At 50.7% G+C, this 17553-nt stretch overlaps 1 protein-coding gene across 5 annotated transcripts in view; it reads right to left on the bottom strand.

Annotated features, from left to right (window-relative positions):
- The window catches only part of PHF10 (PHD finger protein 10), a 29223-nt gene extending 18616 nt beyond the window's left edge, over positions 1–10607 (bottom strand). For 3 of the 5 annotated variants that reach the window (XR_012801065.1, XM_075597042.1, XM_075597043.1), the window contains exons 1-8: positions 10455–10607; positions 8736–8863; positions 6697–6827; positions 5105–5188; positions 4108–4241; positions 2474–2527; positions 2232–2381; positions 240–349 (exon numbers count right to left, since the gene is read on the bottom strand). Coding sequence is in view for 4 of the 5 variants with exons in the window: in XM_075597042.1 (XP_075453157.1) it covers positions 240–349; positions 2232–2381; positions 2474–2527; positions 4108–4241; positions 5105–5188; positions 6697–6827; positions 8736–8863; positions 10455–10529 (866 nt within the window). In the remaining variant the exon portion in view is untranslated. The remainder of the gene's footprint in view (positions 1–239; positions 350–2231; positions 2382–2473; positions 2528–4107; positions 4242–5104; positions 5189–6696; positions 6828–8735; positions 8864–10454) is intronic. The other 2 variants (XM_075597044.1, XM_075597045.1) reach the window with 1 other exon arrangement.
- Positions 10608–17553: the final 6946 nt, after the last annotated feature.

The following is a 17553-nucleotide window of genomic DNA, read 5'->3' as shown; positions in this document are numbered from 1 at the left end:
GCAACAGACATTTGTAATTCCCAAATGTGGAAGTGTTCCATTCATATGTACATCCCCAGTGGAACTACTGAATTTAAAATGGTTTGAATCACTAAAGGCAGCAACAGATGTACTACACAATCTAAAAAAAACCATGAACAAGCAGGGGGTACTGCTGCTCTAAACCCAACACTGTACATTTTTGGAAACGTATATTCTAAGCCCAATAATATGGGCATGATGCAAGATAAGATCAATACCTTTTGTAGTACTCTTGAAACTGCCCCGGTATGAGGGAAACAGGATAAGGACCCACTTTGGTCGTCTCTGTAGGTAGACTTTTGTACTTTCCCTGAGGCACCTGTATTACCTATTTTATGATCGGAGCAAAAACAACCAGTTAAAACCGTACAGCTGTGCTAAAGTGGGTCACGTTATGCATACCCACAGAATATTTTTGAATTCCTTAACACCCTTTCATCACACTGCAATGGACCTTACTCTATATACACCAAAGCACTAGTTCTGACCGGTTTCAGATGAAAATCCCCATGGGGAATTTTTGGCCGAAAACCTCCTGAATGCCCGCTTTGACTTCTACAGGATTACCCCCTACATATTTGTGACGGCAATAACAAATACTTTCAATATTATGGGTCAACTGTCCCTAGAGACCAAAAGTGCTCTATGCTTCCTCAAGGTCTCTCTTAGAAATGGATACCGAGTAATGAAAACAAATCGCAGGTCACTGCCACAATGATTTTCCAGAAAAGTATGAAAAATGTATACGCTGGTAAAAACGGTGTTTTCAATAAACAATAATGATGTAACTGGTTTCTCATTACATTACAAGCAAGGTCTCATTTGGCATTGAGATGATATCCATCATGGTCCCTTATTTGGTATGCAGGGAAGCAGCTTCTCTGTTTTAGAATATTTGGTCCCGTTCATTGGAACAAAAGTGAACTCCTCACTCGGAGATCCACAGCATATTGAATAAGGGGTCGTACAATATGGAATGAGCGATTCTCATTGTAAGACAGCAGTTTAGTTTCCATCATGTGATCCTCAACATGTGAAAGAGTTCTTTGATGGAACCAAAACGGCTGCAAATATGAAAAAAAAAAAAAGAAGAAAAGGTTTACATTCAAAGTGGCACCAGTGCAAATACGGTTTTTATTTTATATTTCTTTAGTAGGAAGAGCAAAGAATCCTAGAATTCTATAAGGACAAAAAAAAAAAAAAAAAAGCAGGGGGAAAAAAAATAAAACCACAGGACTGGCTTCATCGATATGGTAGTTTTAACATAAAAATTACGTTGGAAGATCACGACGGCCCAAAGTGATATTGTTCAAAATCCATGGGGGTTTTTGTGCTTTGTTTTTAACAGCAGGGATAAACATGCTGAAAGTGACACATTACATGCACAGCTGTGTGCCCGACATCCAGAATTCTGTGTATTTGCAGTGTACTCAATTAAGCTCTCTAGTATATCTAATCTGTGCTATATTTTATATGGAAGAAGGTATGTGTCATTTATGTGAGACATCGGAACATAACCACACAATAAATAAAATCACTTTGTAGGACAGCCTTTGATATCGTGACAAAGACTCGAAAATACCAGGAAGACATTTAACCAAACAAATGCCCAAGAAGGGAGAAGTGGGAAAGGTCTATTAGACATGACATTTCACATCCGACGGTCAGGCGAGGAATACGGGAATAAGGAGCCAATGGGGAAAGGCAGTGCCCTGTAATATTCACGAGTAAAAATCACTGTGGTCCATATTTACTACGTGGTGCTATGCCATTAGATCCCCACCGGCATCGAAAGACCCCCTTACGGCCTATTGACTTGAATAGGCCGTAAGGTGTGTTCCAGCGCAGGAAGGAGGCTTATGGCATAGCTCTGATTCGTAAATATAGGCCTTCAAAAGATGGAGACATCAAAAATTAGATTGTAAGCTCCTCGAGTGTGAGACACAGTTTGAACAGTCAACAGTAACATATTTCCTGCCTCTACTACAGGGCCCTTTAAATACCATATCTACAGTCTGGAACAACCTATTTGCTAGCACAATTAGAGCCCATATACATGCATACAAGCCCTATACATAACTTTTCGGTGGAGCAGTATTCTGCAGGAGGGAGAACCCACTTTGAGTAAATGTCACTGTCTTGACCACTTCTGTCCAAATAAAATTTTTTTTTTTTCTTAAAGGACCGGGGAAGCCATGATTTCATCTTACGTGTGTTTGTAAATCGAAATAGGCTCTTCTCTCCTCCATTCTCTCGCGGTTTAAGTTACTGTTGAACTCTGCTGCTTTCTTGGCAGCCTTCTTAATGTACTCTGGGACTTTGCTTGGTTCAACCTTCTGCGTGTTTTGTTGCTGCATTTGCTGAAAAACAGACATCATCTCGTTAAAGGTTCAGTGCCACTTACTCAGTCCAAAAAATAAAAGAATAAATTTTTCAGTAGAACCGTGTTTACTTTCCCTGTTTCATCCTGATCACATACTTCATTCTGAATCTCTCCAGTAGTTATCTGTTATGGAAAAATATTGGTGTAAAAACAGTTTGTGCTGTGATTCTTATACTTGACCACTAATCTCATTTTTTTTTTTTAAACCATTAAGAATTGTAGAGTACACATTACCAGGCTGAATGCTTTCACTTTACTGTAACGCCAATATGTGCAATTCCTCCAACAAAAAAACAGGAACTCATACAACGCCAAACTATTCACACATCATTTTCTTTTTATATTTCTTTTTTGGAGATCTCATGCACACTTAAGAAAAAAACCAGGACTTCTATGATACGAAATATACGAGAAGAATAATGCTTGGTGGACTGCGAACCTTTGCAAAACTCTCTCTTGACATACATGTACTGACATGTTATAGGTCATTGACAACATGAGCGGGACAGGACGAAGGAGTGGCTCAGTGAGTAAAGGCACGGACTCTAAAGACAAGGACATTGAGTGAAGTAGGGGAGCCTGGCTCATAATCCCGTGTCAGCTACTTATGACCTTGGGCAAGTTACTATCTCCCTGTACTGTACATAGATTGCAAGTGTATCTGGATAGGGACGCCATCTGAAATTCCTATGTGCTGCGTACCGTGCACTATACTGTAATTGTGAAGCACTTTGTGTCCCATTGGGATAAAAGCACTATATGAAACAAAATAAATGGCATTTATAAGCCAATGCTTTCACTGATCACCTGCTGCGGAGGTCTCAGCAAAGATGCCTTTAATATTTACTCTTTAGGCAGGAACAGTTAAAAAAAAAAAAAAAAAAAAGTCCATTCCTATTTTGTTCAGATTGTCTTTTCTTTGCTTTATTCATCATGATATTATACTTCATTGTGAAATGGTCTCAGTTTATTTTGTTTTGGAGAGGTGTTATTATACATACATTTTTTGCAATGCCTCTCAATTTGGATATTTTAAAAAGTTTTTATGAAATGACTGAAGTGTGAGCTCCAAACGAGCCTTCGACCAAAGCAGTATTGCAAGAGAGATATTGACAATTCTATTTTTCATAAGTGCAAGGTACCTGAAGCATAGGGTCCCGAGAGCTAAACCATGCTACTGTTATCTCCAGGCATCCCACAGCTCCAGAAATCTTTTAATATGCCGGTAATCTTGTTCCCTTTCAGGAAATCAAAATGGCCACCAAGTCAGATTTACTCAGGTGGGCCAATCGGAAGCCACAATATTCGATTGGATTACAGCTTCGATTGGATGACTACCGCTGTAATTTATTTGTACGTTTACAGGCAAGTACATTTTTTTTTTAAACAAGTGAATTTCTCTGGAATCTTGGGGTCCTCAGAGCCAAGTATATCAGGAGTAATACCAGGATGCCCAACGTTAAAAAAGGAGGAGGGCAATGCCACTTTAAAATGGTTTCCATTTTTGCCTGTTTCAAAATAACATGCTAATAGTTTAATGAGCATGCATCATTAGTTATAAAAATAACCCAGACAAAACCCACATGTATCTGGCAATTTACATATTATTTGAACTTTCCTTGTTAAACCTAAACAAGACCTTTATCAAAAGCATTTGCCTGTGTGCACTGTCCCATTATTTTCTATGCTCTGCCATGACATACCGAGTATTCTTTGTAATGTTCAGTTATGCGTTGACGCTCTTTCTCCTGCAGTATGACAGAGTACTCGGCGTGCTTGGCGGGGTACTCCTTCATCATAAGGTCAATCACTTCATCACTTCGTAAAGCAGTCAAACCTTGGAACATGGCAAAAGAAAATCATTTAAAACATTAAAATGAAAAATAACAATTTCCTGCACCTTCCTCTGACTTAGTATAGTTATTACCATGTTCCAATATCCAATTTATGTATCAACAGTCCAACAAAGCACCAAAATCAAATCTTAGGAGGCAATTGCTATTCAAAATGGGCATGCATGCAATTAGATTGGGTGTTCTATTTAAAGCGGGTAGCCTCATTTTGCAAACCAGAGTGCCACAGTGCTCCCATCTCCAGAGCCCCCCCACGGGTTGCCAGACGTCCCGTATAGATGGGATTGTCCCTTATTTCATTGACATTTTTGTTGGCCCAAACTTTGCCAGCCAGCTCCAGTGTGCTGGGATGAAACCGGTGAGATTTCAAAAGCTCTATTTGCTATCATTTCATCTGTGAAGAACACTCTTTTGAGTCACTTAATAATTAAGGTTATATATACACAAAGTAATATTATTCTTCACTGAAGGAAAAAAATGTGTTCGTTCTGCTATATTTCTTTTTTGGTACTTCTGACTAGACCACATCCTAATAGCTTGGCACCCAGTTATCCCTATTCTTCAAAGAATTGTCAACTGCACCTTTTTAGTTTTATCAGCACAGGTCTCTGCATTTCACACTATATCAGTGGTTTTCAACTCCAGTTCTCAAGACCCCCCCCAAACAGGTCAGGCTTTAAGGATATCCCAGCTTCAGCACAAGTGGCTCAGTCAAAGACTGAGCCACCAATTGTGCCACCTGTGCTGAAGCAGGGACTGATTGAGTCACCTGTGCTGAAGCTATATGGAAACACGGAGACGTAGTACAGTGGGCAGAAAATAACAATAAGAAAAATGTTATAATTACCTAAAGTACACTGGGTTTCTGTAATGACATTTAGCTCCCTTAGATACAGTTTCTCCTTGTGGGACAGATCTCTTCGTTCTAAATCTATAAAGAGAAAAATATATTATTAAATTGCTTTAGGATGTCCACTTCCCCTCCCCCCTCCCCCCACCTCCCCTCCCCCCACCTCCCCCCACCCCCCACCTCCCCCCACCCCCCACCTCCCACCTCCCCTCCCCCCACCCCCCACCTCCCCTCCCCCCACCTCCCCTCCCACCACCTCCCCTCCCCCCTCCCCCCTCCCCCCACCTCCCCTCCCCCCACCCCCCACCTCCCCTCTCCCCCCCTCCCCCCACCTCCCCTCCCCCCACCCCCCACCTCCCCTCCCCCCACCCCCCACCTCCCCTCCCCCCACCCCCTCCCCCCCTCCCCCCACCCCCTCCCCCCCCCAAAAAAAAAAACAGAGGAAAATACTACTACATATTCAAACTATAAATGTTTTCTATTTCTCGTTAGCAATCATATTGTAGGCGTAGTCATTGTGTAGCAAAACCTATTCTTTTCCTCAGGAGAAAATGAGCACTATTTTTCTTATTCCCAAAAACACAACCTAACTGTATAGAACTAGCCTGCTAACGTTACGTATAAAAACATAAATAAGAGCCACATTACAGAGAATGTTTATTGACAAATTGTATGAATAAAATAATTGCTGTTTCTGAGCAGATTCTTAACTACACCTTTATTTTTATTTTTTTAATTGACTTCGATCCCACCAAGGTGGTCTGCTTTATAAATATTAAAAGAAAAATTATTTAGGAGGTAATGTCTTGACAATCATAGGTGCATACCTCAGGATTACAATTTAAACAGAAATGAGACCCTGCTCTGAGGTATGCACTTCCAAAGTGAGCTCCAATTTCATAATTGCCTCTAATCTGGAGGGGGGAAGAGGGGGAGAATATAATAAAGATAAAAGAGAGAGGTCTCTTCCCCGCCATGAGGAGATGGTTAGTCAACTTACTGTAGTGCCTACGAGTATTCTAAAACAAATCTGGGGCAATCACCAACAAGACCCAGGTACATGCTGCAACATTTCAGTGACATTTCTGCAGACAGACTAATGGCCCATCGGATTAACAGCGGGGGGTCCCTGGCAGTCCCATTCAAACTGAACGGGACTGCCAGGGACCCCTGCTGTGTTAATCCGATGGGCCATTAGTCTCTGCAGAAATGTCACTGAAATGTTGCAGCATGTACCCAGCATGTACCTGGATCTTGTTGGTGATAGCCCCAGATTTTCCAAAGCAAGTTTAAGGCAAGTTTTAGAGCACTCGTCGGCGCACCTGTATCCTTCCTAGGCTAAATCTTAATGGTACAACTCATAAAAGGTCCAAGGATTAAGGGGTAGGTCTGTAGATGAAAAATTCATAATTTGATTTCTTTATTTGTTGCCAATAATGAATACCACTGAAGGTTTTTCTCCCACAACACATTCATTATCCAAGGACTGCCTTGCGCTCTCTACTGTGTCTTCGGAAAAACCATGGCCATGATGGAAATGGATATAGGCCTATACAGTAGTTTCTTCCCATTACAAAACCTACTATTACCTGGATATTTGCGCTTAAATGAGGTGACACCCAAGTATTCACTGACTTGCTCTTGGAGCATGTAGTACTCTCCAGCTTCATCCGGGGGCCATTTGTATTCAATCAGATTTTCTGCTAGGAAGTAGCTGGATCTGAGTGGGAAGAATTGGTAGTAAGTTATTCAGAAAAACACATTATTTAGACAGGCTGTGTTTGGGAACAACAACACGTTGATCTAGTGGTAGCATTGCTGCCTTTTCAGTGGTTAAACCTATTACCGTTCATTTTAAGATTGTTGAGCACAGCCTCCTTTCTTTCCAGCACCCCAAGTTTAATTCCACTAGCATCCATCTCATCTTTCCAGTGACTGTCCTACCTAGAAGTGCCACCATGCTTCCTCCCAGGTCTGTAAATAAGGAGTCGCCAACAACTAGGAGTCAGCAGGGGAGAAATGAGTGGAGTTGCAATGGGGTGGGCAAATGGCACTAAGCACAAGTTATTTCCATCATCAGAGAAGGTGAAAACTCTGCCAGAAGGGCCTTGTGAATGAGATTGTGAGGCTCACATGTGGCCAGTAGCTCATGAAAAACCTTAAAATATTTACATATTTTAGATAAGAGGGTTAGGGAGTTAAGTGCAAAACCCCTTCGCTGCCAGAGGAGTCTGTAATGCATTCATAACATCAGGAACGAAGAAAATAGCTTGGATGCTCTTCAGGGCAGCGATTGGTGCCTGACAAGTTAGTCGGCAGTTCCGCATAGGTATGTAACAAAGTGGTGAAATAGGGGGGCCTCCTGAAACAGCTTCGTTTCTACCTCAGGGATTTCAAGTTCTCAGGAAATGTACATTCTTATTTCCAGAAGCTCAGGAAATTGCTGACGGCAAGGCAATAATTCCTGCCAACTCCGTGACGAGGCTCACACATTTTAGAATACTTAGGCTGCGGCCCTGCAGCGCTGACCGCGCTCATGCTTGAGAGCAGTGACGTCACCAGCTCTCCAAGCATGAGCACCGGGTGTCCTTGCTATTTCGCAAGAGTACGCGGAAAGGGGGGGGCGTTACGGGCAAGTTGAACACGCTGGAAAGTTAAATTTTTTTGTTTACTCAAGCTCCAAGCTTGAGTGCGCGTGCATGCCCGCACGCACCGCATGAGCGGGGACTTGCCTATATACATTTATGTAACAAAGCGGCAAGCACCGCATGCTCAGAGCCAGCGGGGCCGCAGCCGTATATGCTTGCTACTCATGCCTTAACATGACGCCGACAATATCTTATGCAAATAAAGGAGATACCCAGAAAAAAAGGGTACCTGTGGCGAGCACGCGCATTTCAAGTTTAACTTCTTTCTGTTGTGTCACTGAAATTGTACATATACGCTCATAAGTCTTTCATTCAGTCAAAAACATCAAAATACAATTTCAGTGACAAAACTCAAAGAAGTTTAACTTAGAACATACGTGCTCGCCACACACCCTTTTAAAAAAATATATATATTTTCTGTGTGCAACATATTTCTTCATTGTAATTTTTTTTTCTGTATATCAGATTTATAGTCACAATTACTGTTCTACTTAAAGTTGTAGGCCATTCATTGTGTGCGTCTGTGTGTGTGTTTTCCTGGCTGCCTGCCTCTGTACGTGCGTTTGTGCCTCTGCGCATGCGCGAGATCCCACGGATTTTTCTGCGCATGCGCGGCATGTGGGAATGGTACCGGCTGCTTCTGCGCATATACAAAAAGCGCCGAAAGCTTCTGCACATGCGTGAGCGACAGCCGCTTCTGAGCATGCGCGCCAACGGCCTCTTCTGCCAACACTGACATCACTTCCATTACAAACTTTCGTCACCATGAAAGCGATTTGTGGAAAGCGAAATTTTTGTAGGTGCCAGCAAAGAATGTTCATTTCAATAATATTGTCATTATTGGAAAACGGAAGTGCTCTTGGAGGAAAGATCGTAGTATTTTTACATCAAAAAGGGATTGCAGGTTTAAAGAAATACTATATTTTTAAAGATGTAGGTGAATACAAAAGAAAACAGCTAAAGGAATTGAATGGAAATACCCAAAGTCTTGGTTGGAATTCTCACAACTTGGAGAGCTTTCTCCTGACGTTGTGCGCCTACGTTTGGGTGGCTGGCTCCCATCGTTAGAGATATCTTCTGGGTCTCTACCATCGTTTGAGTTATCTTCCTAAAGACAACAGGAGAACAAGAGGTAAAATAAAACACCTGTATTTTATATATATTAAATAACAAAAAATAAATACCAAGAAAATTACAAAGTAATCATAAAGCAAATCACAAAAAGTCATGCAGGACAAGCAAGGACATGCATATGCAATATGGAACATAGAAATAAGGATTTAATAAGGGGCTGGGTGTGATGTATGTATGTCTATATTGCGCCATTAGATAGCGCTTCACATTAGTACTACACGTGATAATCGTATAAATAACAAATAATACAAATAACAGATCATGGGAATAAGTGCTTCAGACATAAAAGTAACATTTCGGAAGAGGAGTCCCTGCTCCGGGGAGCTTACAGTCTAATTGGTGGGGAGAACGTACAGAGACAGTAAGAGGGAATTCTGGTAAGTGCATCTGCAGGGGGCCAAGCTTTATGTATCGTGTATAGTATTAGCCACGGTGCTACTCATATGCTTCTTTAAGCAAGTGTGTCTTAGGCCACGCGAATAGTGCCCGTAACGCCGCCCAAAAACAAATACATTGCCGCCACCGCGTGCGCTTATAGTAAACGCGACAGCGGCAATGCAACGGAGCGATGTTGCGTCGCGGACTTTGGAAGCCGGGAATATTTGATTTTTCAAGGGCTGTCGCCTCATGTGACAGCCCCTGAACAAATCAAATGCTCGGAAGCCCGCCGCAAAGCGAAATATAACTTTCGCTTGCGGCGACAGGTCACATCACCCGTCGCGGGCACTATATGCGTGGCCTTAAGTTGGGTCTTAAATGTGGATAGAGAGGTTGCTAGTCGGGTATTGAGGGGAAGGGCATTCCAGAGGTGTGGGGCAGTCAGTGAGAAAGGTTTAAGACAGGAGAGGGCTTTAGATACAAAGGGGGTAGAGAGAAGACATCCTTGAGCAGAACGCAAGAGTCGGGATGGTGCAATGTGGAAGGCAGGGTACAACGCTGGAAAGGTAATGTACTGTACATAGGCTATAACATGTAAGGATTGGGGAGGACTGGTTTAATCCTATGGAAAGAAAAGGGGTAGTCAGTCTGACACAGTAAGAGGGACAGTTATGCAGATTGTCAATGATTATTCTGTGGGGGGGAATCTGATTCCCAATGGAGGGCAGGTACCCTATGGGTTAAAAGAAGAGGTCATGGTGATCGCTAATGCAGGAGGCAAATAGTCTGGTAACATTGTAATGTCCACTGCACGAAAAGGGAACGGGCAATGGGGGCTAATAATATACCTGTTGTGTATGAGGACAGACAGTGACACAGGATGGTTGTGGGGTCATTGAAACATCACTAATGAGTAAATAGCCTGACACTGAATGGATGCAGAGATAATAATCACCGCAGCCTAGGACCAAAACAGCATATGTAATTCAAACACTCATTGAAGGGGCAGGTGACTTTATACCGGTTACACTGACGATGCTCTGTGGATATGAGGAGCAGGCAGCTGGAGAGTATATAGATATGGGGCGACCCTGGCAGCAACAAATGGCCACTGTATATGGAGGGCTTCCCAGTGCCTAGTACAGAGACAGGCAGCCCGACACACGAGACAGGACACGGACACGCACCTTCACTGAGGGCGGCCTGGGGGTGGCCGGATCACTGTCGCACAGGGGCCTCGGCGGGGACATCACGGCGGCCATGATGAGACCGAGACATAGGACACACACAACAACAGGGCGAGGGAGAGAGCCCCGCCCCCTGTAACACCAACACCGCCCCCTCCTACACCAATACCGCCCCCTGTAACACAACACCGCCCCCTGTAACACCGCCCCCTGTAACACCGCCCCCTGTAACACAATACCGCCCCCTGTAACACAACACCGCCCCCTGTAACACCGCCCCCTGTAACACAACACCGCCCCCTGTAACACCGCCCCCTGTAACACAACACCGCCCCTTCCTACACCAACACCGCCCCTTCCTACACCAATACCGCCCCCTGTAACACCAATACCGCCCCCTGTTACACCAATACCGCCCCTTCCTGCCCCTTCCTACACCAATACCGCCCCCTGTTACACCAATACCACCCCCTGGTACACCAATACCGCCCCCTGTAACACCAATACCGCCACTTCCTACACCAATACCGCCCCCTGTAACACCAATACCGCCCCCTCCTACACCAATACCGCCCCCTGTAACACCAATACCGCCCCCTCCTACACCAATACCGCCCCTTCCTACACCAACACCGCCCCCTGTAACCGCCCCCCTCCTACACCAATACCGCCCCCTGTAACATCGCCCCCTCCTACACCAATACCGCCCCCTGTAACCGCCCCCCTCCTACACCAATACCGCCCCCTGTAACACCGCCCCCTCCTACACCAATACCGCCCCCTGTAACCGCCCCCCTCCTACACCAATACCGCCCCCTGTAACACCGCCCCCTCCTACACCAATACCGCCCCCAGTAACACCGCCCCCTCCTACACCAATACCGCCCCCTGTAACCGCCCCCCTCCTACACCAATACCGCCCCCTGTAACACTGCCCCCTCCTACACCAATACCGCCCCCTGTAACACTGCCCCCTCCTACACCAATACCGCCCCCTGTAACACCGCCCCCTCCTACACCAATACCGCCCCCTGTAACACCGCCCCCTCCTACACCAATACCGCCCCCTGTAACCGCCCCCTCCTACACCACTACCGCCCCCTGTAACACTGCCCCCTCCTACACCAATACCGCCCCCTGTAACACCGCCCCCTCCTACACCAATACCGCCCCCTGTAACACCGCCCCCTCCTACACCACTACCGCCCCCTGTAACACTGCCCCCTCCTACACCAATACCGCCCCCTGTAACACCGCCCCCTCCTACACCAATACCGCCCCCTGTAACACCGCCCCCTCCTACACCAATACCGCCCCCTGTAACACCGCCCCCTCCTACACCAATACGCCCCCTGTAACACCGCCCACTCCTACACCAATACGCCCCCTGTAACACCGCCCCCTCCTACACCAATACCGCCCCCTGTAACACCGCCCCCTCCTACACCAATACCGCCCCCTGTTACACCTATACCACCCCCTGGTACACCAATACCGCCCCCTGTAACACCAATACCGCCACTTCCTACACCAATACCGCCCCCTGTAACACCAATACCGCCCCCTCCTACACCAATACCGCCCCCTGTAACACCAATACCGCCCCCTCCTACACCAATACCGCCCCTTCCTACACCAACACAGCCACTGTAACCGCCCCCCTCCTACACCAATACCGCCCCCTGTAACACCGCCCCCTCCTACACCAATACCGCCCCCTGTAACCGCCCCCCTCCTACACCAATACCGCCCCCTGTAACACCGCCCCCTCCTACACCAATACCGCCCCCAGTAACACCGCCCCCTCCTACACCAATACCGCCCCCTGTAACCGCCCCCCTCCTACACCAATACCGCCCCCTGTAACACTGCCCCCTCCTACACCAATACCGCCCCCTGTAACACTGCCCCCTCCTACACCAATACCGCCCCCTGTAACACCGCCCCATCCTACACCAATACCGCCCCCTGTAACACTGCCCCCTCCTACACCAATACCGCCCCCTGTAACACCGCCCCCTCCTACACCAATACCGCCCCCTGTAACACCGCCCCTCCTACACCAATACCGCCCCCTGTAACACCAATACTGCCCCATCCTACACCAATACCGCCCCCTGTAACACCTCCCCCTCCTACACCAATACCGCCCCCTGTAACACCGCCCCATCCTACACCAATACCGCCCCCTGTAACACTGCCCCCTCCTACACCAATACCGCCCCCTGTAACACCGCCCCCTCCTACACCACTACCGCCCCCTGTAACACTGCCCCCTCCTACACCAATACCGCCCCCTGTAACACCGCCCCCTCCTACACCAATACCGCCCCCTGTAACACCGCCCCCTCCTACACCAATACCGCCCCCTGTAACACCGCCCCCTCCTACACCAATACCGCCCCCTGTAACACCGCCCCCTCCTACACCAATACCGCCCCCTGTAACACCGCCCCCTCCTACACCAATACCGCCCCCTGTAACACCGCCCCCTCCTACACCAATACCGCCCCCTGTTACACCGCCCCCTCCTACACCAATACCGCCCCCTGTAACACCGCCCCCTCCTACACCAATACCGCCCCCTGTAACACCGCCCCCTCCTACACCAATACGCCCCCTGTAACACCGCCCCATCCTACACCAATACCGCCCCCTGTAACACCGCCCCCTCCTACACCAATACCGCCCCCTGTAACCGCCCCCCTCCTACACCAATTCCGCCCCCTGTAACACCGCCCCCTCCTACACCAATACCGCCCCCTGTAACACCGCCCCCTCCTACACCAATACCGCCCCCTGTAACACCGCCCCCTCCTACACCAATACCGCCCCCTGTAACACCGCCCCCTCCTACACCAATACCGCCCCCTGTAACACCGCCCCCTCCTACACCAATACCGCCCCCTGTAACACCGCCCCCTCCTACACCAATACCGCCCCCTGTAACACCGCCCCCTCCTACACCAATACCGCCCCCTGTAACACCGCCCCCTCCTACACCAATACCGCCCCCTGTAACACCGCCCCCTCCTACACCAATACCGCCCCCTGTAACACCGCCCCCTCCTACACCAATACCGCCCCCTGTAACACCGCCCCCTCCTACACCAATACCGCCCCCTGTAACACCGCCCCCTCCTACACCAATACCGCCCCCTGTAACACCGCCCCCTCCTACACCAATACCGCCCCCTGTAACACCGCCCCCTCCTACACCAATACCGCCCCCTGTAACACCGCCCCCTCCTACACCAATACCGCCCCCTGTAACACCGCCCCCTCCTACACCAATACCGCCCCCTGTAACACCGCCCCCTCCTGCACCAATTCCGCCCCCTGTAACACCGCCCCCTCCTACACCAATACCGCCCCCTGTAACACCGCCCCCTCCTACACCAATACCGCCCCCTGTAACACCGCCCCCTCCTACACCAATACCGCCCCCTGTAACACCGCCCCTCCTACACCAATACCGCCCCCTGTAACACCGCCCCCTCCTACACCAATACCGCCCCCTGTAACACCGCCCCCTCCTACACCAATACCGCCCCCTGTAACACCGCCCCCTCCTGCACCAATTCCGCCCCCTGTAACACCGCCGCCTCCTGCACCAATACCGCCCCCTGTAACACCGCCCCCTGTAACACCGCCCCCTGTAACACCGCCCCCTCCTACACCAATACCGCCCCCTGTAATCGCCCCCTGTAACACCGCCCCCTCCTACACCAACACTGCCCCCTGTTACACCAATACCGCCCCATCCTGCACCAATACCGCCCCCTGTAACACCGCCGCCTCCTGCACCAATTCCGCCCCCTGTAACACCGCCGCCTCCTGCACCAATACCGCCCCCTGTAACACCGCCCCCTCCTACACCAATACCGCCCCCTGTAACACCGCCCACTCCTACACCAATACCGCCCCCTGTAACACCGCCCCCTCCTACACCAATACCGCCCCCTGTAACACCGCCCCCTCCTACACCAATACCGCCCCCTGTAACACCGCCCACTCCTACACCAATACCGCCCCCTGTAACACCGGCCCCTGTAACACCGCCCCCTGTTACACCAATACCGCCCCCTGTAACACCGCCCCCTCCTACACCAATACCGCCCCCTGTAACACCGCCCCCTCCTACACCAATACCGCCCCCTGTAACACCGCCCACTCCTACACCAATACCGCCCCCTGTAATCGCCCCCTGTAACACCGCCCCCTCCTACACCAATACCGCCCCCTGTAATCGCCCCCTGTTACACCGCCCCCTTCCTACACCAATACCGCCCCCTGTAACACCGCCCCCTCCTGCACCAATACCGCCCCCTGTAACACCGCCCCCTCCTACACCAATACCGCCCCCTGTAACACCGCCGCCTCCTGCACCAATACCGCCCCCTGTTACACCGCCCCCTCCTACACCAATACCGACCCCTGTTACACCGCCCCCTCCTACACCAATACCGCCCCCTGTAACACCGCCCCCTCCTACACCAATACCGACCCCTGTAACACCGCCCCCTCCTACACCAATACCGCCCCCTGTTACACCGCCCCCTCCTACACCAATACCGCCCCCTGTTACACCGCCCCCTCCTACACCAATACCGCCCCCTGTAACACCTCCCCCTCCTACACCAATACCGCCCCCTGTTACACCGCCCCCTCCTACACCAATACCGCCCCCTGTAACACCGCCCCCTCCTACACCAATACCGCCCCCTGTAACACCGCCCCCTCCTACACCAATACCGCCCCCTGTAACACCGCCCCCTCCTACACCAATACCGCCCCCTGTAACACCGCCCCCTCCTACACCAATACCGCCCCCTGTAACACCGCCCCCTCCTACACCAATACCGCCCCCAGTAACACTGCCCCCTCCTACACCAATACCGCCCCCTGTAACACCGCCCCCTCCTACACCAATACCGCCCCCTGTAACACCGCCCCCTCCTACACCAATACCGCCCCCTGTAACACCGCCCCCTCCTACACCAATACCGCCCCCAGTAACACTGCCCCCTCCTACACCAATACGCCCCCTGTAACACCGCCCCCTCCTACACCAATACCGCCCCCTGTAACACCGCCCCTCCTACACCAATACCGCCCCCTGTAACACCGCCCCTCCTACACCAATACGCCCCCTGTTACACCGCCCCCTCCTACACCAATACCGCCCCCTGTAACACCGCCCCCTCCTACACCAATACCGCCCCCTGTAACACTGCCCCCTCCTACACCAATACCGCCCCCTGTAACACCGCCCCCTCCTACACCAATACCGCCCCCTGTAACACCGCCCCCTCCTACACCAATACCGCCCCCTGTAACACCGCCCCCTCCTACACCAATACCGCCCCCTGTTACACCTCCCCCTCCTACACCAATACCGCCCCCTGTTACACCGCCCCCTCCTACACCAATACCGCCCCCTGTTACACCGCCCCCTCCTACACCAATACCGCCCCCTGTAACACCGCCCCGTCCTACACCAATACCGCCCCCTGTAACACTGCCCCCTCCTACACCAATACCGCCCCCTGTAACACCGCCCCCTCCTACACCAATACCGCCCCCTGTAACACCGCCCCCTCCTACACCAATACCGCCCCCTGTAACACCGCCCCCTCCTACACCAATACCGCCCCCTGTAACACCGCCCCCTCCTACACCAATACCGCCCCCTGTTACACCGCCCCCTCCTACACCAATACTGCCCCCTGTAACACCGCCCCTCCTACACCAATACCGCCCCCTGTAACACCAATACTGCCCCGTCCTACACCAATACCGCCCCGTTACACTGCCCCTTCCTACACCAATGAAGCCCCCTGTAACACCGCCCCCTCCTACACCAATACCGCCCCCTGTAATACCGCCCCCTCCTACACCAATACCGCCCCCTGTTACACCGCCCCCTCCTACACCAATACCGCCCCCTGTAACAACGCCCATCCTACACCAATACGCCCCCTCTAACACCGCCCCCTCCTACACCAATACCGCCCCCTGTAAAACCGCCCCCTCCTACACCAATACCGCCCCCTGTAACACCGCCCCCTCCTACACCAATACCGCCCCCTGTAACACCTCCCCCTCCTACACCAATACCGCCCCCTGTTACACTGCCCCGTCCTACACCAATACCGCCCCCTGTTACACCGCCCCCTCCTACACCAATACCGCCCCCTCCTACACCAATACCGCCCCCTGTTACACCGCCCCCTCCTACACCAATACCGCCCCCCTCCTACACAAATACCGCCCCCTGTAACACCGCCCCGTCCTACACCAATACCGCCCCCTGTAACACCGCCCCCTCCTACACCAATACCGCCCCCTGTAACACCGCCCCCTCCTACACCAATACCGCCCCCTGTTACACCGCCCCCTCCTACACCAATACCGCCCCCTGTTACACCGCCCCCTCCTACACCAATACCGCCCCCTGTAACCGCCCCCCTCCTACACCAATACCGCCCCCTGTTACACCGCCCCCTCCTACACCAATACCGCCCCCTGTAACCGCCCCCCTCCTACACCAATACCGCCCCCTGTAACACCGCCCCCTCCTACACCAATTCCGATCCCTGTTACACCGCCCCCTCCTACACCAATACCGCCCCCTGTAACACCGCCCCCTCCTACACCAATACCGCCCCCTGTTACACCGCCCCCTCCTACACCAATACCGCCCCCTGTAACACTGCCCCCTCCTACACCAATACCGCCCCCTGTAACACCAATACTGCCCCGTCCTACACCAATACCGCCCCGTTACACTGCCCCTTCCTACACCAATGAAGCCCCCTGTAACACCGCCCCCTCCTACACCAATACTGCCCCTGTAACACCGCCCCCTCCTACACCAATACCGCCCCCTGTAACACCGCCCCCTCCTACACCAATACCGCCCCCTGTAACACCGCCCCCTCCTACACCAATACCGCCCCCTGTAACACCGCCCCCTCTTACACCAATACCGCCCCCTGTAACACCTCCCCCTCCTACACCAATACCGCCCCGTTACACCGCCCCCTCCTACACCAATACCCCCCCTGTTACACCGCCCCCTGTTACACCGCCCCCT

This window comes from Ascaphus truei, chromosome 4 (genome assembly GCF_040206685.1).
Source record: "Ascaphus truei isolate aAscTru1 chromosome 4, aAscTru1.hap1, whole genome shotgun sequence".
In the NCBI taxonomy this organism is placed as follows: domain Eukaryota; kingdom Metazoa; phylum Chordata; class Amphibia; order Anura; family Ascaphidae; genus Ascaphus; species Ascaphus truei.
The sequence above is the reverse complement of the archived record's forward strand: the minus strand, read 5'-3'. Positions and strand labels throughout refer to the sequence as shown.